The sequence below is a fragment of the Atractosteus spatula genome, chromosome 1, assembly GCF_055471065.1.
Source record: "Atractosteus spatula isolate fAtrSpa1 chromosome 1, fAtrSpa1.hap1, whole genome shotgun sequence".
Taxonomy (NCBI): Eukaryota; Metazoa; Chordata; class Actinopteri; order Semionotiformes; family Lepisosteidae; genus Atractosteus; species Atractosteus spatula.
Window position 1 is genome coordinate 56,045,034 of NC_142706.1, and position 23,514 is coordinate 56,068,547.

The following is a 23,514-nucleotide window of genomic DNA, read 5'->3' on the forward strand; positions in this document are numbered from 1 at the left end:
TATTCTGCGATGGACTGGCTTCCAGCCCAGAGCATATCCTGCCTTGCGCCTGGACAGGCTTTGTCACCCCGCAACCCTGTATTGGATAAAGCGGTTACAAATTGTATTGATGACTTCAAACACATTCGATTGCTCTCTTATACTAATCTGAACGTTAAACGGAATTGCATTTTATGTTTGTATTATTGAAAACGCAGAAATGTTTAATTCTTCTACTTATCTCTTTTTAGAAAAATTAATATATATTTAGTCAAATTAAAAGAAGTGTTGGTATACTGCAGTAATTAATGGCTACCAATAACACAACCCTTTGTGACACTAAAGGTAGACATTCACTCCCTTAATCCTTTAAAAGGGAAATCTCTTCACTATTTACAAAGCACTGTATTCAGGCTCCAATTCACAGTGTTTCTAAACGCTACAGTACCCACTACTTACAACCTACAGTATGTTTCATTAATTTAACATCCAGTAATTAAGTCACTGTAATTCTGACATTCCAATTTTTATGATAAATATAAAAATATTATTTAAATTGTTTATTTTCTGAATGGTAGAAGTAGACATAGCTTTGGTTTATATCAGCTCCGTGGTTTATATCACTATTTTGCATCAGAGGTAAGTTACATTTTGCATTCACACACACACTCGGCTCCCTGCGAGTTTCTGAGAAGCAGTGCGCTTCTCTGTCTTTGAGAGTCATTCATTTATTGACATAGCGTCCCAGTTTTATTTTGGAGGCAATAAAGCGTGTCTGCCCTTAGCAGCTATCACTTCACCGATTTCCAGAAAAAGAATTTCCGCCAGCACTGTATCCACCGATGCAAGGTGAAGTGAATTACTTGAGCTCATAGTTTTCATAACCTTGTGGACAGAGGAACCGCTAATTCTAATTTTATTTTGTTAGTGTTCGAGAAAAAAGGAAAAGTTTCTTATGTCTGCCGCTTTTTTCAGGGTACACTATGAGATCCTATGTAATAGGTATACTTCTCTATGGATTGAGAGGTAAGTAGGTTACTTTGTTTTATGGCTGCGTTTCTAACACATCTTTTTCAAACGTTTAATTACCGAAACTTATTTAAAGCATTGTGTGGATACTCCGAAATTAAGAACTGTTTAACCATTTTTATTAGAGTAAAAATATTACTTCGGGATCTTATTACAATAAACGGGTGGTATGCTTTATCAGAATATTGTGCCTCGAAATACACTCACGCGGTGATTGAGAGTATTTTGAAAGTCAGGTAAAAACCTGGTTTGTGTACCCACCTAGTCGTTTACACTCGTATTAACAGTTAAGAATGAAAAATATAAAACAATATGTTTTTAATAAAGTAGCAAATACATATGCGAAAAAGAATCTAGGGGAAATGGTGTCCTGGAGACAAGACGTTACCCAAGAGAGACTGGTTTTGCCAGAAGTATTCTTTTGTGTGTTTTTGCTGAAGGATCTTAGGGTTTTGCTGACATTTTTTCAGTATATACCGTATATGATTTTGATTATAAGTCAATTAATACTGTTAAGTTTACTATTTCAGTTGTAGGCAAAAGCAATCTTAGTTTCTCCAAGAAATACAATCACATTGATTTTCAGTCGTGATAACCTTTATACTAGAAGTAACCTTATACTTTGAAAGTAATAATAGTTTTGTATTTTTGTTTCTGTAAAAGGTTAGTAAATTGCATTTGAAGACACAAATCCAAGTTGGATAAAAATAGCTTCTATATTAATCAGGTGTGTTATACTCTATTAAACTGTACGAAAAAGACTAATATATCACTTGGTCTTGTACGATGGAATTCATCTGGTATTATAGCAAATACGCTGCATTACGAAAAATACATTAGTGACTTCTTAATTGTTTTGCTGCGCTTGATGCTACACGCACACGCAGTTTGTGCACAAGCACCTCTAGAATCACTGAAGCAAAAAGCTTCTCTCGGTATTGTTTTTGTGTAAAACGCTTTGAAAGGATTTAAAGAATATACACATAAATCAATCTGAACTTAAATACACATACGCCTTCCTAAAAAGATCATTTACTTTTAAATGTCATGCCATTTTGTTGTCCAAATTTCTCATCATGCTCAGTTTACCATAAAATTGACACATCTTTGTTCACCGTGAAGCCGTAAAATATGAATTTTGACATGGGTTGTTTATAGTCCGTGAAGGTAGATTGATACAGTTTTTCAAAACAATTAACAGAAAATGAAATGTTTGCAAATGTTTACAGAAAAAAAGGCTATTTTCTTAAAAATAGTAAAGAATTGTTAACATCCAAGTTCTTTTTTCTATTTTATGTTTTTCACCATTGTTTTAATAGATGCACTTATAACAATTCTTATCAGACACAGAAAAGAGTCTTGTCATTCTTTTTTCTCTCCGTTTTATTTAAAATGTAAAGATTCTCGTGATGTAGAAATTTGGTTCCACCGCCCCCTGCTGAATCAAAACGGCTAGCGCAATTCTAGTTCGGTTTTACAACATAAACCGTCTGTGTAACCACAGCAGTTTATAGTGATATTTTCTTTGCAAGAATATGTACTTCATAATGACCAATTCCTTCGTTTTATATCAAATCATGTACTAAAATAATGAAATGGATGAGTCTTTTCTCATAAATTCTGATTGAACTAGTATAGACTATTTCTGTCATATATGCTAAATTATATTTGACCTGACAACTGATTCAGATATTTCTACCAAGAATTTAGACTTTACCAAGATTTTTAAAAGGAATATTGGTAAAATATTGAAGGTGCTGATTTTTACATTATTTCAAATTCAAAGGCCTGACAAAGTATATCAAAATTAACGATACATTTGTTTAATTTAAAATAAATAAATTCAGGTTTTGAAGTTACATAACTTGTGTTTGTATGCTGTCTGTGTTGCATTTCAGTTTCTTTGGCCTCATTCAACATCCCTGAATCAAAATCCAACTGTCCCCTTGGATATTTCCCGTGTGGAAACTTGACAATATGCCTTCCTCAGCTCCTGCATTGCAATGGTGAGGATGACTGTGGCAATCAAGCTGATGAAGAAAACTGTGGTAGGTGTGAATTTGCCAGCTTCTTTGCTCCTTAAAAAAAGGTATCAGGTTGCTGGAATGAGATAGAAATTCTGCAGTTTATACATTTTAATTAATCCTTATGTACTGTACGTAAAACCCACAAAGTAACTGAAACTTAGTTACAACCATTCATAATTTAATGTTTGTAACCCCATTTGTGTACAAATAATACCATTCTGGTAATTCCACAGTAATTAAATGCTAGGATTTTAACACCATCACCAGTATATGTTCATTAAATATTTGTGCAACAAAAAAAAACAGTATAGCAAATCTGTGCACTCATTTGTGTAAAGTGTATCTTTCCTTTGTTATTTCACAGTGATTCAATGTGTTGAAAGAGAAGGCTACAAGAGTAAATGTTTACATTATTCCTTTGCAGGTTGGGGTGGGAGGTGGTCTTCTGTTTTGTTCTGGTTTGTGATTAGTTTTGTTTATAAAAATAAACACTTAAAATGTTAGAATAAACCAATCTCAAAGCTACTGACAAAAGTCAGCAATATGGACTTCAGAATCAGTACAACAGTAAAAACACATTCCAGAGGACACAAATAGAAATTACAGAAAAATGCATTTAATGCTGAGAAGAGGAGGCACTTTTTATACAGAAAGCTGTGGGAGTCTGATTGCTGAATCAAGGTTTCAGGATTTACAAAGTACTATTGTGTTTATATTGGAAGCATTAAACCATTACATTCCAACTGTTCTGCTCGATGAATATCATGATATCTCAGTTCACATGCTTGCTCCACAGGAATGGAGTCCAATGTCTAATGTGATTACTGGGGATAAGTCATTGCTTCACCATATCCTGAATGTATTATTGTCTGTTTTAGGTTGTACTGTATGTTTTATGATGCAGGTGGAAAAGCCTACCTGCTAAGGAAATTACTTGTATTGCTCTTGTTGAAGTTATTATTACTTCTTTCCAGTGGATTTTTATGTTATTGTTATAAAAGATATATCAAATTTCAAATTCTTAAAGTAAATATACTCCAATAAATTCCTTGCTATATAACTGAGTCTCCAGGTCATCGTTGTAAATGACAATTTGTTTCAGTTGGCAATGTTTTCAAGTTATGTGCTGCTCATGTCCAGCCTTAACATACTGAATTACTTCTGTTTACTAGCCCTAACAAACTTAAAGATAGACACAATTTTTTATATTAAAAATCTTTGTAAAATAAATAACCATCCACTTTTATGTTCACACTCAGAACTAATTTTAAAAGTAGATAACCATAACAAGAATGCATCTAAATAAAAGAAAAGCTGACAAGCTTTACCCGGAGGAAATTATTTTTTTAAATATAAGTCAAAAGCACATCTTCGTTTCCAGAATTTAAAGTGTTTGTAGTGCTGAAACCCTCTCACTCCAATATTGGACCAGTCTTTTCCCTGCTATATCTGACCTTCCCCTTTATGGTCTATCTTATACAATGAGTACAGTGTTGATTACAGAAATGTGCCTAGTTGGTTCCAGAAAGTTCTGGTTTCAAACAGTCTGACACTTAGTGCCATGACTAAATTGGGATCCTGTTTTCATGGTAACAATGAGCTGTGAAAATATATCCTACTGTATGTTGCAATTCAGATTGGCTGTCCCTTCTTAAGATAAAGTTCAGTGTAAGTCACAAACACATGAGACATAACTCTCTTAGAATGAGATACCCAACACATACAGTAGCATAATAGTATCATGTTTGATACATGATATAAGTTGTAAGTGTGCATTGCATAGTATTATCATTTCTTTTGTAAATTTTATTTTACAATATAAACGTTCTGTACACTTTCTTTACTGCTCCCTTAAATTAGTTGAAAGAGAACATTAATGAGTGAACACATAATAAAGGAAAGACTAATTTGTGTTTACGGCAACCCCAAATCATATAGTTGTCCTCGTTAATGAATATGTTATTCATTTTTAAACTTGATGGATAATATATAACAGAGGTTGAATAACTAAATTATTTTAAAGTGAATATTCAGATATTGATATCATTACAAAATACAACACTTACTACATGAAGCCATTGATTTATTTGCTTTTCTTTTAGTTTTAAACATTCCCACTTCTCTAACGATTATTGCGGTGTGGAATATAAATATGTATTGTATTGAAAGCATAGTAATTTGTCAATTTGATGACATGCCCATTTGTAAGATGATGACAAAGTGCAGGACAAATTGTAATGTGTGAAGTTAGTTAACTCTGTTTTACGTTTTATAATTTCAGTTATAGTGATTGTTTCATGCAGATTGTCAGGTGTATTTTTAGTATCTTCATTGCAGTGGTTATGGTTAATGGTATACTGTATGTTTATTTTCTAACACCTCTGGTTAATTAATATGTCAGATAGGGTAAGTGTTTGGCTTTATGTGGGCTGGCATGTTGGAAGAGTTGTAGTTGTGATAAGAATTATTAAATCTGTGAGACCTCCCTCTGCAGCATGTAGGAGTCACAAAACAGAAGTTACTGTATAATTGCTACTCATATTGCTCTCCATGCCTGTTGTGATTTGAGCTCTGCAAATAATGAAATAGCTGTAACCTCTATCTTGCAGTTTTCCACAGTTACTCTCCATGTGACAGCCAATATTCTTATCCCATAATAGTACTAATGTTTTTTTGTGGTTAATATTTTTTACTTCTGTTTTTAGTGTGATGACTAACACTAAACATGACTGAAAATAAAAATGTCTTGCCATGTTTTCATTTATTTTCCTTTAGAATAGAACCATTTTTGTCACATTCATATAACCTTTCATTACTGATGATTTTTATTCAAAAGGTGTATTGCAGTTGTCCTGTTTGCGTTGTAAGTAACCAGAGGTAAGTTTGCATTTCCCATTGTTTCCGTGTCTGTCTTTTTCACATCAACTATATTTTTCATGTCAATTAAAATACAATATTTCTTTGTATTTGTAGAATGTTCTTTCCTAATGAGCAGAATAGTTCTATTATTATTAATTCATTTGGATGAAACCTTTATTAAAAGCAACTTACACTGGTACTCAGTAATACTGCTGGGTATTTTACTGAAGAAATTTGAACAAAGTATTTAGCGCAAAGGTATAACAGCTGTGTCCCACCAAAGATTTGTTTCTGCAAACGTCCTTTTAGCTCCAGAGCCCTAACCAATTGTCCACACTGTTACTTAAGCCCTATAGTTCTTCACTGCATCGTGTTGAAACAGGAGCAGTTATGCTGAAATATTCAAAATGCGTTCATGTCTTCATCTGATGTAATGGCTACATGTTGCCATTGACTTATTTATTGCTGTGCATAATCTCATATAAGGGAACAAGTAAAGGTTTATTCCATGGTGAAAAGAGAAGAAAGGAAACACAACATTTCGGCTGTGGAGCCTTCTTCTGGTGTGAGCTCACATATTTATGATTTTTCAAGACATTTAAATATGTGGTTTGCCAGTGGATTGGTGTGGCATCAACATTTTGTAAGGTGATATGCAAAGCACACAATTAATTGGTTGATCTCTATTCTCACCTATGGTCATGCCCAAAAAACAAATAATATTATTGTTGGCTGTTGTTTGGAGCTAAGATAATTGTCTCCCACAAAGGCCATAGTGACTGATTTAACCAATATATGATCTGCACACTCTCTGGCAAGATGAACAGATGTCTCAGGAGATATCTGATCATGTACTATGCAAACTGGACATTGTGAGCATGAACTTTCTTTGCTTTCTAAGTATGACATATTTTGGTAAGAAAGTGCTGGGCTCCTTCCTAGAAATTGTCACCATAATTAAGTATGAAAGTATGATATTGTTGATAGTAGATTCTTTATTGAATAGATCTTCAAAATGCATCTTTAAAATGCCTCTGTTTCATTGATCAGGTAATCCCCATCCTTACATTTCAAGGAAACAAAGGTTTTTGCAGTCCCATGATCATGACATATCTCAATACCAGTAATCCATATCTATGTAATGATTAATTTCCATAGTGTTTAAGGGACTATAATGAATCAGTTTCCTACTGTAGGAAAATAGTTACTAATCATAGCAATATTCAGGCATTACAACTACCATTAGGTAGGTAGTATGAATAATAAATTATAATTAGAAGCATATACTGTAATTTAAAACAGATGTCATTATCAAGTGAACTTATTGTTGGTAGAGGTAAGGGTGCCAAAACTGCAAGCCGCAATATATTATTTACTTATTTTCTCTTCACGTAAATGATATAAGAGGTTGTTGTTTGGAGTGTCTATTAGTATATCTGGATTTTTGAATAATTGTAACATTTATTCCTATAGACTTTGAGTGTTTTTATCAAAGTGCAAAAAGTGTCCAAAACTTCATTATTGTCATTGTTAGAGACCTAATCTAACCTAATTATGTATACTGTACATAACAAATTACTTTGACTTGGTCTAGTCTAGAGCTTCCCAGCCTTGTCATTCCAGTGTCTATTGGTTTTTGTTCCAACTGAATACTCAGATACTTGATAGAAATTATAATTTTCTTAATCATAACTGCTTCATGTGTTCAGATGCCAAAAACAATGCAGATTTGCAGTAAAGTATAACATTGGGTATGACATTTTAATGGTCAGCAGTTTAACTTGATGGTGTTTCGAAGCATCTTTCAGGACTCTATGCGGACGACACAATCCGGAAGGGAGTGAACACACACAGGGGGGAGACGAGGAACTGGGCTGGTAGAGGAACCGGGGGGGGGGGGTGTGACGAAGGTGCTCCAGGAGACGTGGTCCAGTCCAGTCAAAGGGAAGTCTGGTGCAGGCGAAGGTCTAGAGCCGGGTGATAAATCCAAGACAAACAAAACAAAGTTAAAAGCCGGAGTGGAATCCGGCGAGGGGTTGTAGACAGATATGACAAAGTTAAAAACTAGAGCGGGATCCGGCGAAGGGTCGGTGGGAAGAAAGGGGGAATGGAACCAGGCGCTCCAGGTCCGGGCTCAGCTGGTTCAGGATAACAAGGAGGCGAATGCCACCCGAGCCGCGGACGTAGGGCGACTCGGTGATAGGCAGGCCTCCAGGCGTCCGTGTTCCAACGCAGAGCCCGGAACAGTCTGAGCATCTGGCTTTTAAAGGTGGGCTGGAACAGGGAGCAGGTGCACAAAATCAACTAAAAAGTGAACGAGCCGGAGCGCCCTTAAGGGGGAGGGACTACAATCGTGACAGATGGTTTAAGAGTTTAATTCCTGAACACAATTCAGATCAGTCAAATAATGTTTTCTGTTAAGGTTTCAAGAACACTAAATAAATGAGCTGGAATGAAAATCAAAACAAATTTCAGTCACAAGAAACAGAATTGGGATGCTATGTTCTACCTTCTAGTTTTGTATTATATACAAATTTAACAGATTTACAGTACCAACTTCAACAAAATTAAGTTTTTATATAAATTAAAAAGAGCAAGTGACCTAATACTGATCCCTTTGGTGCTCCACTAATTACCTTGTCCCACTTTGATGTTTTTCCTTTTATCAGTACCATCTGTTCACTGACCATTAGCCAGAGTCAGAGTTTTATTAATCCACATAAAACTTTTCCAGGCTTTTTATTAAGTCCATAGCTTCTTTCTCCACTTTAGTGACCAGAAGGAAGTGTATGTGTTAGTCAGATGGTAGTGTTACTTTGTAGCTGTTTGTAGCAGGCAGAGAAAGACCATAGTTCTTCTTATTTATATTAATAACAAGTGTTCTCCTAATAAATACAACATAAAGTGCACATTAAGTACTAGGTTAATAACATTTTAAATAAAATGAGCTTTTTATTTAAAAATATTTATATAACAATTTTAAAGCATTAATTCATTTATTTGACAAATATCAATTCTGATGCACACTGAAAACATACTGATTAAAAACTGACTGATGAATTACTTACTGATTGATGCCTCATATAGATGTATAATAAACTTTGGATGGATATAAGATGGTATTTGATCCTATTGTCAAAGATGCCACTGACAATTGGTCAGGCCTCAAACTGAACATTTGGAATAGAAAGAAAGATATTGTAACGACCGCGGGTTTCAGTACGGAATGGAGCAGGCATGGGACTCAGGGAATGGGGTTGAACAACACATTTAATAACTTGAACCGGGGAAGGGTACACACAGAGGGACAGGGGTTACAGCACTGCACCTACACTAACACACAGACACGAAGGGAAGAGGCTGTCTCCCAGCCTCCGTCCCACTATATACAGTCCCGTAGTTAAGCCCCAAGACACTGTTCTCAGCCAGCCTTACGTGCGCATGGCTAAAGTGCCCCGCGTGGCACTACATTGCCCCCGCATGAAGAGTTGAGCATCCCGCTGACCCCAAACCATCCCTCCAGGCTGCACATGCAAGGCAGGCTGCCCTACGGGCTCCACCTGCTAGCCTCTCTGGGCCGGGACCCTCTGTCTGGGCTTGGGCTCTCTCCCTGCACGCTGGGCCTCTCACCGCTCCACTCCATCCTGCTTCTGACACCAATTTAATGACCGCGGGGTTCGGTACAGAATGGAGCAGGCATGGGACTCAGGGATGGGGGTTGAACAACACATTTAATAACTCGAACCAGGGAAAGGTACACACATAGGGACAGGGGTTACAGCGCTGCACCTACACTAACACACACACAAAGGGAAGAGGCTGTCTCCCAGCCTCTGTCCCACTCCCAGGTGCAGTTATCAGCCAGCCTTGCGTGCGCATGGCTAAAGCGCCCCGCATCATGCTACAATATTTTATTATAATAATTTCTACTGTGACCTTAAGAGCCAGCTGAGAAGTTTGGATTTATGTATTTGCTTTATTGAAGTATATGTCAGTTTATATGACATTTTTGACCAGATAAAGAAATATTTTTTAATATTTAATATTGTTAACAATTTAATAAGTTTTATTGATTTGATAAGTGAAGATTTGTTTCTTACAATGATCTCTTTTAAGTGAAACATCAACTATCATGCCTATTAACTTAGTTTGCATGGAAAGTGCAAAATTAAAACCAAAATGTCTGGTTTACTTGATTTGGTCAATTGATTTGGTAATTGATATTAATCAATTTTATTTTATTCCACTTACTATGAAGGAAAAATTAAGTTAATGAAATGTACAGGACTTTGTCAGTATATTGTCAGTCTGTTTAGCGTGTTTAGACAAATTCACTAAAATGAACCGAAAATAGTTTTTCAAGTATAGTTGCATGAGTTTGTCCTAGTTATATGCTCCCTTTTTGCAATATGAAAGTTTAATCCTAACCAAATCATTTAGGAATGGTTTCTTGCAGCTTCATTCATCCTGCATTTATTTTTCCTTTTAAGCAAAGGAGAGGCGTCCTTGAAAATTGAAAAGATGCAGTAAACCTATTTATTTGGATATTGTGCATATACATCTAAAACAGGTCTCAATACTCAGTTTGGTTTTTATAAGTATTTCTGGAATATTAAAGCCTCTGAAGTAGATTTTATACCCCTTAGTTCAGAAGTGTCTTAAATAACCTTACCCTGATTTCAAAGGTAAGGAATTCTGGCACATACAGGGAAGTGAATGAGAGGCAGCATGTGAAAAGGATATATAAAGTAGGAACTTTTACTGAGTTTTATGTTTAATATTTTATGTTTAATATTAGAAGGGAATATGAAGTATTTCATATTCAGTATTTACTACAGTTTGAATATTTTTTTCTATTCAGTTACATTTCTTATCATTCCTTTTCTAGTTATAAATTGAGCTTTTATCTTTGCATTTTGAAATATAAAGAGTCACAGAAGATGACAATAAATAGTGCAATTGCCACTGATGTTTGGATACGCCGATGCCAATAATAAAAATTTGTTTTGAACATCTAAACTATAAAGAGTATTACAATTTGGGAAAAGCAAATAAAGAACATCACTGGCAATCCCTTACAAAGTCACAAAGGAATACAAAGAAGTTTAACTGATTCAATTATGTCACTAAACCTGGCAGAATTAGGACAGATGTAAACTCGTAGTTAGAGAGTAGATGGTGGATTAGTTAACTATGTGGCTGTCAGAGACTGAGCTTTTTGTCATAATAATTAAAAGGTTAGAAACTTTTACACATTTTTGTGTGAGAAAATGACATACTCTAATAAGTGATAATAGTGTCACAGTTATAATTTTAGATTAAAAAAATGTATACAACATAAAAATCCAATTAATTCAAACTCTGATGCCATTAGCAATTACTATATGTCTGTTGTTTAACTAAAGCCAACACTGCATACAAAGGAGAAATTGTCTCAGGTGGAAAACTGACAGATATCACTCTTCTAATGCCACAAGCTCACAGTACCCATCACAAGTGATACAGTCTAAATTCAAACTGGAGTCTGTAGGGTATATGCTATACCTGGACCAGAGGCCTTTCCTGAATGGAACCACATGGAAGCCCATTACTTTCCTTTTGACTAAATCTTAATAAAATAAAATAATCAGGACATATAGAAGAAAAAATGCAAAAGAAAATAGTTTCTGATAGATAAAACAGATGTTCTTCACTCTGTAGTTACCTTTGCAGGTACATACATTCATCTTGTGGACTGAAATCAAATTAAATCATGACCCCAACACAGTGTACAGGAAGCTCTTTCACTCTATTCTCCATTTCATGGTCCTTTATTTACAATGCTTTCATTATAGCAAAGTAAAAATCATGCCAGCTGTACAGTAACTTTAATTTAGTCTGCTTCATTTTTTAAAGTTTTATTTTAGGAGTAATTTTTGGAAAAGGGGGGCTCTGTATTACATTTGTTTATTTTGTGTGTAATTGAGATAGGGTTAGGTAAGCACTCTGAAAAAATACTCTTTAGATTTAAAGCAACGGAAACACTTCCATTATGCTGACTGATAAAAGACTGGCAGATAGGGTGAATGTATAATGAGTGTTTCATTGCTGTCTTGGATTGTTTGTATATAAGTAATGCTCTGATCACAAGCAAAGATCCTTTGTTAGAAACAGCAGAAAAAAGACCGATGGAAAGTATGTATAGTAAAACTTTGATATTGATTTTGTATTTTAAAGCCTTGTTCTGTATTTCCTTTCAGCTACTGTATGAATCTACAGATGCAGCCATTCAAAACAAGCGGGGCACGCTGCGGTACAACGCGGTGGGGATGTCGCATCAAAACGCGTCTTAACGCGTCAATTCGCATCATACCGCACTTTACCGTAATTAGATTAGATTATGTTAATAGTATCTGGGATCACCTTGTAAATACCTTATTAGGTGGAGCTAATAAAGCTTAAACTCTCATGTACAACATTTGAGCTGTCACTGGAAAACATCCGGTTTCGAATCCCGATCACTGCTGAGGGACAATCTTTATTCAATTAAGAATTTAAGTTGTATACTCTTTAGACTTTTAAATTTAAACTGTGTATTACAGCATGTTAATCATTATACATTAAAAAGTCGGTATATTTTATGAAAGCAAGATTGCTCAGTTGGACAAAAGTACACAACCTACCTCCTTTATCATAAATATTTTAATTATACAGAAATATTTTAAGCATCAAAGTCTTTACCGAAGATATCACTAATAGTATTAATAATGAATGACCTTGGACAAGCTGTAAACTCAAAGTGTTACCCTGGTCCACATTCTTTGTAATCGTCTTTGTAAACGAAAAGACTTTATTTTTTCATTGACAAAAAGTAACACCACAGCATTTAGTTGATTCGATCACTTATTCGTTTCCAATCATGCAAAGTAGGTCTTGCGAATCTCCGATTCACCATGCCTTTCACATGCTTATAAACAATATTAATTTAGGAACATAAACATATTATGTAAACTGTACGGTATATTGCTGGTCTTGGTAGTTTAAAGAAAAAATACACACCAGTATTCCATTTCTCCCTAAACATTTGAAGCATCAAAGTCTTACATGTGGTTATTTCGGAAATGTTTTTACGTGCTCCTTCTGACCATATTACTGTACATTTATATACTTTGTGATCATTTTAACCTTTTCTGCGAATACAATCATTATTGGATAAAACAAATGCATACTTTTAGAATTGGATTAATAGGGAATATAATATGGATTCGCGTATCTAAATAAATGAATAACCGTATACCGCGAAGTTTGAATGGCTGCATCTATATGTCCTCATTACCTCTTGCAATATATGGTTTAAAGGTTTACTTTTTTTCTCTTTGTTTGTTAAACTTTTTTTTTTATTTTTAATGTGTTGCTAATGCTATTAATTATGAATTATGGTATTAAGATTATTTTTTAACCTGCTCAAGAAAATATGCTCAAGAAATTACAGCTGCATATGATCTTGCATTTTGAAGCGGTTTGAACACTGTATTATACTTTTTTGTCTGTTCAGCTCATCAATTAATTTGCAGTTGAATGAGGTTATGATAAGAGGACTGACATAACCAGGGATTTGATTTAAAATCTTTGTCATGCACTGTATATAACTCACGTCTAATTCATCATTGAGTCCATAGTGTAGCTGAATGAAATGTTATTGTGTCTCTAATATGATTCTTGTTTATGCACAACAAAACAAACCAGATCAGTATCCTCCCAGGTATTACTGTAAATACTACATTACCGTTTTACACCTGTTTTTCACCTGTTTCTCACCTGTTTTTCATCACACGTACAGTATGTCTGACTCTTGAATCTGAAAACTGCAAACATTGTTTCATGTGCACATGATACAAGTTTCCACTTTTTCTTTAGTAGTTTAAACTTTAGACATTTCCTTAATTTAATTCTTAATTTCAAGGCTTCCCAGCTTCAAGTCTCCATATCTTATCATCCAATCATATGCTCTTATTTGTTACATTATTGTTTCCATAGAAATTGATATATTTGAAGTGGCCCTTGTCACTAATGTGATGTGTGCTGGTGAAGAAATGAATAGGCTTGACCTCCTGCGTAATTAGTCTATATTCATTTAAAAATATTTCTTCTTTCTGCTTCTGAAAACCTTTGACATTTCATACAATTTCTCACAGGTCCTGTGATCCTGTGAGGATAATGTTATTGACAGGAAATGTGGTGTTACATCCTTGGGAAGTCAAATATTTAAATTAATAGTAAATAAACAGTAGTTAAACAGTTTCTTTTTCATGATTATAGTCCAAAACAAAAGCACTTCATTGTGTTTTATTGAAATTGTACTATACTTAAATACATTCCATGAAGGATTTACATCTTAAAGTTTTATTGTTAATATGAAGTAATCATTGTATTACCTTGAGAAATAAAATGTCGCAACTCTAAAACATTTCTTTTTTTTCATAGGAGATAACAACGGATGGCCTCACCTGTTTGACAAATATTTTGGAATTCTGAATAATAATTTTGGAACCAGGCTTGATAAGTGCTGTAAGTATGGCATTTTTGCACAATGAATGTTTGGCCTTTGATAACAGATAAATTACATAAGAAAATCAAACTTTTTATCTTTCATCTAGGTGCTTTAGAAATAATAGAAAAAATAAAAAAAATAAAAAAGAATGCCGAGGAGCACAGCGGGGAGTTTATATTTCAAATACATTGATAGTATATTGGAGTTATTATTTAATATTAAACAACTTATTCTAGAACATGAAATCCTCACACAATTTGAAATTGCAAATTTGACATTTTCAGTTCAAAATGCATACGTAAGCCACTCACCTGCAGTTTCTTTGTTAAGTAAGAGATACAATATTTTGTATGTAAACCAAATGTGTAAGGGGTTTCTCTTTTTCTATTGATAAATATGCAAACAAGTATTGGTTATTCGACTTATTCACAGGTTCCTTATGTATGAGTTATACCAATAGCAAGCAGCAGATTAAGGACCACAGAGGGTCTCATTTCAGATTAGGCTGTTTACTGTTACAAAGTACAGCCTATCAGAGGTATTAATATTATTTAGCTTTCATCTAATCACAACTCAAGAGACAGTATGCTGTGCAGAGAGCTGTTTTACCCTTATTAGGCTATCTTTGACTATATGTGCAAAAAGGTGGATTGAGAAGTTATACTGTGTAGTAACACAGTTCTGCCTTCTGAGGTATTGTGATTGTACATAGATTGTGAACTATCTGTATAACTGATTAAACAATACTTTAAAATTTATTTTTATTTTTAAATATTTTTTTTCAATTATACACTGAGATACTTCCCATTATTTTTTCCCACTTTCAAAACATAATAAATGCACTTTTCTCTATTATGTCACTTTCTAAAAAAGTTATTAAATTAGAAAAAACATTCCTTCAGCACTTAAATAATTTAGCTAAACAAAAGACAAGTGTGAGGTTCTTTTAAGTACATATACAATACCAAAAATACAATAATTAGCATGAATACAAATAAGCAGTAATCCAAAATACAAAAAAGCATTTTTATTTCTTCTGTATCACTTCTGTAATCACTTTGAATAGCTTGGGTTCATAGTCCATAGTTCAAATGCTCTCTGCCATATGGTTTGGCAATATGTTTCTTATTTTAACATTTATTACAAACTGGTAAATAATCTGATGAGATCATCATGTATTATCATCATCAGAGGTTGTTCCAAGTTTAATTTGTGAGATACTATTCAGATCTTGATCTGTGTGACATTCAGGGGTATTTAAGCCTATCATAAAAACAGGGGTGTTAATTCCTAGAGAAACTACTGAGTTTTCATTCCTTAAAATAGGGGAGACGTTTTATTAACTTGAATAATTTGTTAACATCGCTTCAAATTTTTATGTTTAAAACCCTTTATTTATAACATTTGGTGTGGGATATAGCATGACTTATATTTTAGTCATAGTTTTATTTTTAGTTATATTATATTATATCCTACAGTATATTTTAGAATTGATCTCAATGTGCCAATAAGAGGCAATTGTGGTATCTGGAAAAATTCTGTTAATATGAGTGGGGCACTAATAAAAAAAAAATACTAAAATATATATTTTTAATTTCGCACATTAGTTCTAAAGTGTTGTGAAAATAAAATGTTAATTTTTTTCTTGTTTATGAATTTTATAAAAAATAAAATAAATGCCATATGGAAGTTGATTGTGAATTGTATCCATTTTTGTACTAGTGTTTTTTCAATTCTATTTTATTGTTGGGTAAATAACATACTAGATATAACATTCTTAGTTCCCATTATTAATATATAAATATGTTTGAATAATTTAGCATATCTCTGAAGAAAATAAAATAAAAGACAGTTTGAAGTCTGAAGTTATTGTCTCCCTTCCTCAGTTTAACATTGGATAGATCCCCAGTACCACTATGGGATTGTGAATGTAAAGTGAATATTTTAATACTGTGATTTATAAAATTAAGAAATATATATAGACATAGTGACTTTAAAATTGCTATATTTAAAAGACCAGATTAAAACCAGGTATTACTTAGCTAAAGCTGCAACAGTGACTACTGGAAATGTGTATTGATGGAAAGTAAAATAAAAGCCCACATCCAATTTCCCTACCCCCTACTGCAAGGAGATAATGTGAGGCTGGCTGGCATGAAACAGTCCCTCCTGCTACATCAGAACAGTTAAGCTGAAGTACTCAAGTCACACTTTTATTGTGCTATTTATAGTTATTATTCTGTATTATTCTTAGATTCGATATAATTCAGTTTATTCCCCTAATAAATTTACACAACTATGTTATTTGCTCTTTTTAAAAAGTCTTTCAACGTAAAAACGTTCTTTAAAAAAGTAACCTCGTGTAGGAAAGGCTTCTGTATCAAAATAAGAAAGAAAGAAAGAAAGAGGCTCTCTGTCTGTGTCTGTTTCTTGTTATAAACTTGGCACTTTTGTAGTGTTTTTTTAAAGTACCAAATAACCTTGAACATAACCTTGAACCTTGAACTGTATGTCAGCTATTTTTTAGTTCAGTAAAACGGTATCAGTTTTAACACGGCTGTTCCTGAGTCAAACAAGACAGACTTGAATGTCAAAGGCCACAACCATATTGTATTTTTATATATATTTTTTAATATTTCTTTGAAATATTGATTACAGTTGATAACATAGATGTAAACTGACACTTCACAATCAGTTACATACAGAAATGCTTGAAGTCCTTATAGAACAATCTCAAAAAGTGTAGAAACATTTTTGAAGTCCTAACTGTAAAGCAGTTCATCCCCAGATAATCTCAGGCTCACATTAAAGATTTGCATGGAAAAGTACCTTTCTGGTAATAGGCCCCTTGGTGGGCCATTACAAAGACCCTTCTTGCCCGGACACTCAGTTTTGGAGGACAGACAGTTCTGGGCAGATTCACAGTTGTTCCATATTTTCTCACCTTTTTAATGATGGACGTCACTGTGTTTTGAGGTACTGTATATTCAGTGCCTTGGAAATTTTCTTATATCCTTGCCCTGACTGGTATTTTTCAAGAACATTATTTTGGATCTGCTTGGAATGTTTCTTAGTCTTCATGTGTAGTGTTTCCTTGGAAATGCAAGTGGGGAAGCTCCCAGACATACAGTAGGTGTATTTATTCTGAAATCAGGTGAAACACCTTAACTGAACACAGGTAGACTCCAGTCAAGTAATTATATGACTTGGAGAAGAGAGTTGGTTACTTCAGTTTTTATTTTTAATTAACTTAGTAAAATGTCTGGATTTTATTTTCACTTTGACATTATAGAGTACTTTGTGTTGTTGAGTGGCAAAAATTCTCAGTTAAATACATCATGGTTCCATGTTGTAACACAATAAAATGTGAAAAAAGTCCAAGGGGGGTGAATATGTTTGCAAAGCACTGTATTTTAAATTTAAATATATTTTAATATAATGACATATAATGAATTTTAAAACTGGTTATAATATTTCATAGGTTAGAAAGTGAAACATCACCATTCCAGAAACAATCTGAGATAATTACCTTTAGTGAAGTCTGCTCTAATGCGAGCATCCATGTGAAACAAGGATTAAGCCCTTGCATACCTAGAAAGAAATGCCGATATGACGGGCACAGGACGGCTAGTGTGCATATTGAGACATGAAGTTTCTATTTGTTGTGCAGCATTTTTTAAGTCACATGAACACTATTGGTGTGGTTGAGGTTAAGTGTATTGTCCTACCCACTCTACAGGTTCTTCATTAGCTGGTCATTCTAGATGATTAACCTTTGACCATCAGATAACAAGCAATGAGGTGTTGGGCACTTCATTACTGAAGGTGTCAAGATGGACCCAATTTATGATGTCCTGGTTTCTGTTAGAGAGTAATAAAATTACTAAAAAGTTCTATGCACAAAACTAAGCCTTGCTGTTACATGTTTATTTTACCTATAACTGTTTTCACATAGGATAACTCCCACATACCACCATGCAACACCACCTCTGAATTGCTATCGCATCATGACATCCAAACTACACCATCTCTTTACAACAAGAGGGGCCATTCAGGCCATCTAACTTATTTGGAAGTAAGCAGCTAATTGAGCAAAAAACCTACCATTTCTAGAAAGAAGCCAGGATAATAACTTTAATTACATGGCTGGTTAGCTTATTCCATGCCTTTGTGTAAAGAAGCACCTGCTGTTCAAAGTTTTAAATACACTCCCCTGTAGTTTTCACTTGCATCCTCTGTTTCATGTTTTGTGGTTCTTTAATGTCTATAGAATTGACTTTGCCAGTGCCTTTGAGGATTATGAATACTTGAATCAAGTCCCCTGTAGGCTTCATGCATTATAACGTTCATTATTTTAGCTTGTCCTTTTGTGCTGTTGTAGGACACCCCTTTGAGAAATTCATCTGGTTGCTCTTGCCTGGACAGGAATTTGAATTCAAAAGCTAGAGAGTACAAAAGTAACCCATTCATTCTTAGTGGGATGTATTGCCCCCTTAAGAGCAATTTATATGGGCCATTTCAGTCTTTCCACACCTCTGTCACTCACAATCACAAGGTGAGATTTGCCACATCAGTGACTGACTAGTGTCAGCATTATTGCATCTGCTTTAAGAACATTGCAGCATCTGAGTTATTAGTAATAAATCATCACTTATTTACTTATTTAGGTTTTACACAATGCAATCAGGGTCACACAGTACTCTACATAAAATTCCTAGCTTTCTATCATTTTTCATAATGTGCTACATTAATAATTAACCAAGATAGGTGTTTTTTGCTTGAATTAACACTGCAACTCCTCAGAAATCTAATACAAAATACAATATTATGTTTGCAAATAAGGTGCTTTCAGATGGACTGAAAACATAGAAAGTAAAGACCAAAGTACTTTGGACTTTTGTACTCTGGACCAAAGACCAAAGTAAATCTTTAAAGTACCAGTTCCTTTTATCACCTTTTGTCTACAAGTTCAAATTCAAGTTCACGTTTATTTGTCATTCCAGCCATATACAAGTGTACTGTGGAACGAAATATCGTTCCTCCTGGTCCACTGTGTAAATACAGACAGGACAGACAGGACACTGACATAGACATTGTAGACAGGATACACGTACAGTACACTGGGGGAATTTAAACCCTGTTTCTGGATTTGGAGTGGGTGCAAGTAGATTCCAGGGTGTTAAAGAGCGGGAAGAAGCTGTTACAGAGTCTGGTGGAGCTAGCCTATACACTGCGATATCTTTTCCCAGATGGTAGGAGGGCAAAGAGTTTATGGGAGGGGTGGGAGGGGTCATCTACTATACTGGAGGCCCTGTGTAAGCATCGTTTGTGATAGGTGACAGGAATGGAAGGGAGGGAGGCTCCAATGATCTTTTCAGCTGTTCCCACAATTCATTGAAGGGTCTTGCGGTCAGAAGCGTTGCAATTCCCAAACCCAACGGTGATCCAGCTGGTCAAGGTGCTCTCAATGGTGCTTCTGTAGAAAGTGGTAAGAATGGGCGGGGAAGGTTTGCCCTCCTCAGTCACTGCAGGAAATAGAGACGCTGCTGTGCTTTATTGGCTAGGGAGGTGGTCTCCACAGGGGAGCCATTGATGTACAGTGGGGAGTGATCAGTGTGCTTTCATGACAACTGTTATGTTTAAAGATGTTGGGCTACTGAGAATAATTTACCCTTACAGGTTAACAGAGACTCATGAAAACAACTCCTAAATTCACTGTAGATAAAAAAGGTTTTCTATCAGAAGTTGTAGATTGTTCAGTAGAATGTTGTTGTCCTAAAGCTGAAAAGAAAGAAAAAGCATATTTAAAGCCAGAATTTTCATTTCTCTTCATGTAGTACTTGGGACTGTTCCAGGCGAGTGCTCGTGCAGAGGTCTGGAGCTGGACTGCGATGATGCTCAGCTTCAGTCTGTGCCCTCAGTGTCCACAAATGTGACAAAAATGTAAGTAGATCAGCTGAGGAAAGTACTTCCGAAAGAGCAGAGAGCATAATACACTAAGTCTGAAAAAAATACTACCAGATTAAATAATATACACCACTTATTTTACAAGTTTTCACTTTTACACTTCAATACTTTGTTACGTAACTGTCAGAGATCACGTTGTTACTTTTAATATGCCTTTTTGGAGACTTAAGAGGCAGACGCTCTAGCCGTCAAAAGCTTTATGTAAGTTTGTCATTATTTTAAAATACAGACATAACAGTATTTGTTTTTTTTTGGCAATGTGTTAAGGATATGGACAAATCGATGCTCATAAGTAGACACCTTCATGTAAAGTCTGAGTATGTTTGTTCTGCTTTTATTTTTCCCAAACCTATTATTCTGTCTTTATTACAAGCTAGCTTTTCTAACTAAGCCTGTGCTTTATATATAAACATTAGTATCATTATGTTCCATCTTGGTTGCATTTTGTGTTTCATTTATTATGGATAGATTTATAAAAAACAAAGATACTGCTAATAGTCATGTGAAAGTAGTAGATACAAGGAAGATAAAAAAATGAATAGTTCTGATTTTTTTGAAAACATAGTATTATTATAAATAGTATTGAGAAGGATAAAGCAAATAGCACGAGTGAAAATAATTACAATTTTTGGCATATTTTAGAAATCCAATTTGGTTTCCAGTTCAGCAATTTCTCTCAAAGGTTTATCCAGTTTTGAAGAAGATTAAGTTTTTTTCATTAAAGCATTCCAGTCATATTTGACCCATTTCAAGTTAAGGATGATGTATTTCCCTATCACACACACAGCTTGATTGATGATTGATGTTCAGACTACAATTACATATCTGATTCTGGCATCAATGAGCCTACAATAGTAAGCATATCTGTTTATCTTACACACAGTACAAATATTTAGAAATTATTCTGTTCCTTTCAATATTAATATAAATTAATTGTTGATATGAAATTAAATATTAAAATAACAACATTTGTGATTTATTCGATTATTTTTGTTCTCTGTTTATGTGTTATTTTCTTCTTGGGACATGCTGTTTGTGTCTTTCTGTTTTGGGTATGTAATGTATGAAAGTAGATCTTACTCCTTAGAAGAAAAGAGACAATTTTTCTGCTGTGGAGCTTTCTTCAGGTTTCACTATCACCTGAAGAAGGCTCCACCGCCGAAATGTGGCCTCTTTTTTTCAGCATGGAATAAACCTTTACTTGTTCCTTTGCAGCCTACGCCTGCTGACGCAGCTGCCTACTTGAATTTACTTCTTAGAATGCTGTATTATATATTATACCTTGAATGATTAAATATTGGTATAAAACTGATAACATGATTCTTTAGAAGAAAGTGGACCATGGTGTAATTTTGATTTCGGAAAGTCCTCAAAACAATATGAAGGAAAGAATATCTTTAAAAGAAAAAGTACATTATTCAACAAGGAGCTATGGGAAAAAATCTAATCTGAATGTACATTACACCTGCAAGCATATTCGGTGTTTCTTGTTCAATTTCTTAGTCATAAGCATATTAACATATATAAGCATATAAACATACTACATCTGAACAATTAGTATCAATATTAGTTGTGGTTTAAGCAGGTCTTTAGCAGATTAAAGTAGCTTTTTCTCTAAAATTTGTCTGTGCTTCTCTCCATACATTTTCCCATGAATCTCAAGAAGCTTCCCAGCTCCTGCTGATGAGAAAGCTACTCCATATCAATTGACTTGACTATTAACTGCATGCATGGTATTAACTAGGTGAGGCAAATTGTTGGACTTTTCATCAGTCACAGTCTTTGCATTTAAATCAAAAGTTTCCTGTTTTGTTTCGCCTGACCACAAAACCTATTGCCACATGTTTGCAGTATCACTTAAATATTTTGTTGCTGTTGTTTTTAGTAATAGCTTACTTCTTGTGACCTTGCCATAGACAACCATTTTGTAAAGTGTTCTGGATATTGTTGACTGATGCACATTTTTCCCATCTCAGCCAACTCTGAGAACTCTGAAGTATGAACTCTGTGATCATTTCAAAACACGTGGAGTAACTGGGGTATTGTTGACTCATACACATTTTCTCACTGATGCGCACAGAGGCCACTTCTTTAATTGTCATTGCAACTTACTGAGGTAATTTTGTGGCCCAATATTAATTTAGATTTTCCACAGCAAAAGGTTTAAATACTTATGAAATTATGACATTTCAGTTTTTCTTTTATATTACCTTTTTTTTGTTTATTGCTTTGACTGTGTGGAGTAGGTTTATTAGCAAATACCGTATTTATTAATCATTCAAAGAGTCATGACTGCAGGTTTCAAAGTAGCAAAATGTGAAAACTCCAGGGGTCTGAATACTTTCGTACAGATGAGGAAATGTACACAGTGCGTGACATATTAATATGGGAAACTTGAATATTAAATATATATCTCTGAAAAATGAATGACAGAATTTAAGCAACAGTTGAAATATGTGTCCTAACATGATTTGTCATGCAACTCACAGCTGTTCCACAGTTGCACAGTTTTATTTACATAAGAAAATTTTATCTTCTCGGAAAAATAGATGCTGCTGACTGATATCATACAATTACAGTCACTACTCAATATTAGCTGACTGATGGCCTGTTGTGCAAATGAATTTATAAAATATGACAGCTGTGATATGATAGGTCTTCTGCTGTACAACAGCTTGTGTGGGTTGAATTAGTTACACAAACTACCATTTGTTAGTGAATGTTTAAACAATACACCTTATATCCCACATGTAGCCTCAACCAAATTTAAAGATGTAGTAAATAGCACAGTACTGTACATCTGGCTGAAATTCTATCTTGAAATCTGCCTGAAATCCATTTATGAGCAGTTTAAAGGAGTAGTCAAAAGAGGTTTGTTATCAAGGTATTGCTTGAAAAACAAGTGGGCTGGGTGTGTTGAGGTAAAACGTGATTACATTAAGAAACAAAGTCAATAAATTATCTTAGTTTAATGTAGTCTATCCAAGTATTTTTAAATAACAGTTTAGTATAGTTTGAACAGTTTTATACAGCATTACATTTCAAAATATAATTTCTACACTAAATATAGTGTACTGCATTCCTGTGAAAAAACAGGTTTTCAATATATTATACATTTTTTTA

At 34.3% G+C, this 23,514-nt stretch overlaps 1 protein-coding gene across 1 annotated transcript in view; it reads left to right on the top strand.

Moving 5' to 3' along the window:
• The first annotated feature begins 937 nt into the window (after positions 1 to 937).
• The window catches only part of rxfp1 (relaxin family peptide receptor 1), a 55,087-nt gene continuing 32,510 nt past the window's right edge, over positions 938 to 23,514 (top strand). Inside the window, exons 1-4 of the mRNA XM_088911768.1 lie at positions 938 to 1,005; positions 2,907 to 3,056; positions 14,358 to 14,441; positions 20,262 to 20,367. Coding sequence (XP_088767894.1) covers positions 963 to 1,005; positions 2,907 to 3,056; positions 14,358 to 14,441; positions 20,262 to 20,367 — 383 coding nt within the window. The 5' untranslated portion in view covers positions 938 to 962. The remainder of the gene's footprint in view (positions 1,006 to 2,906; positions 3,057 to 14,357; positions 14,442 to 20,261; positions 20,368 to 23,514) is intronic.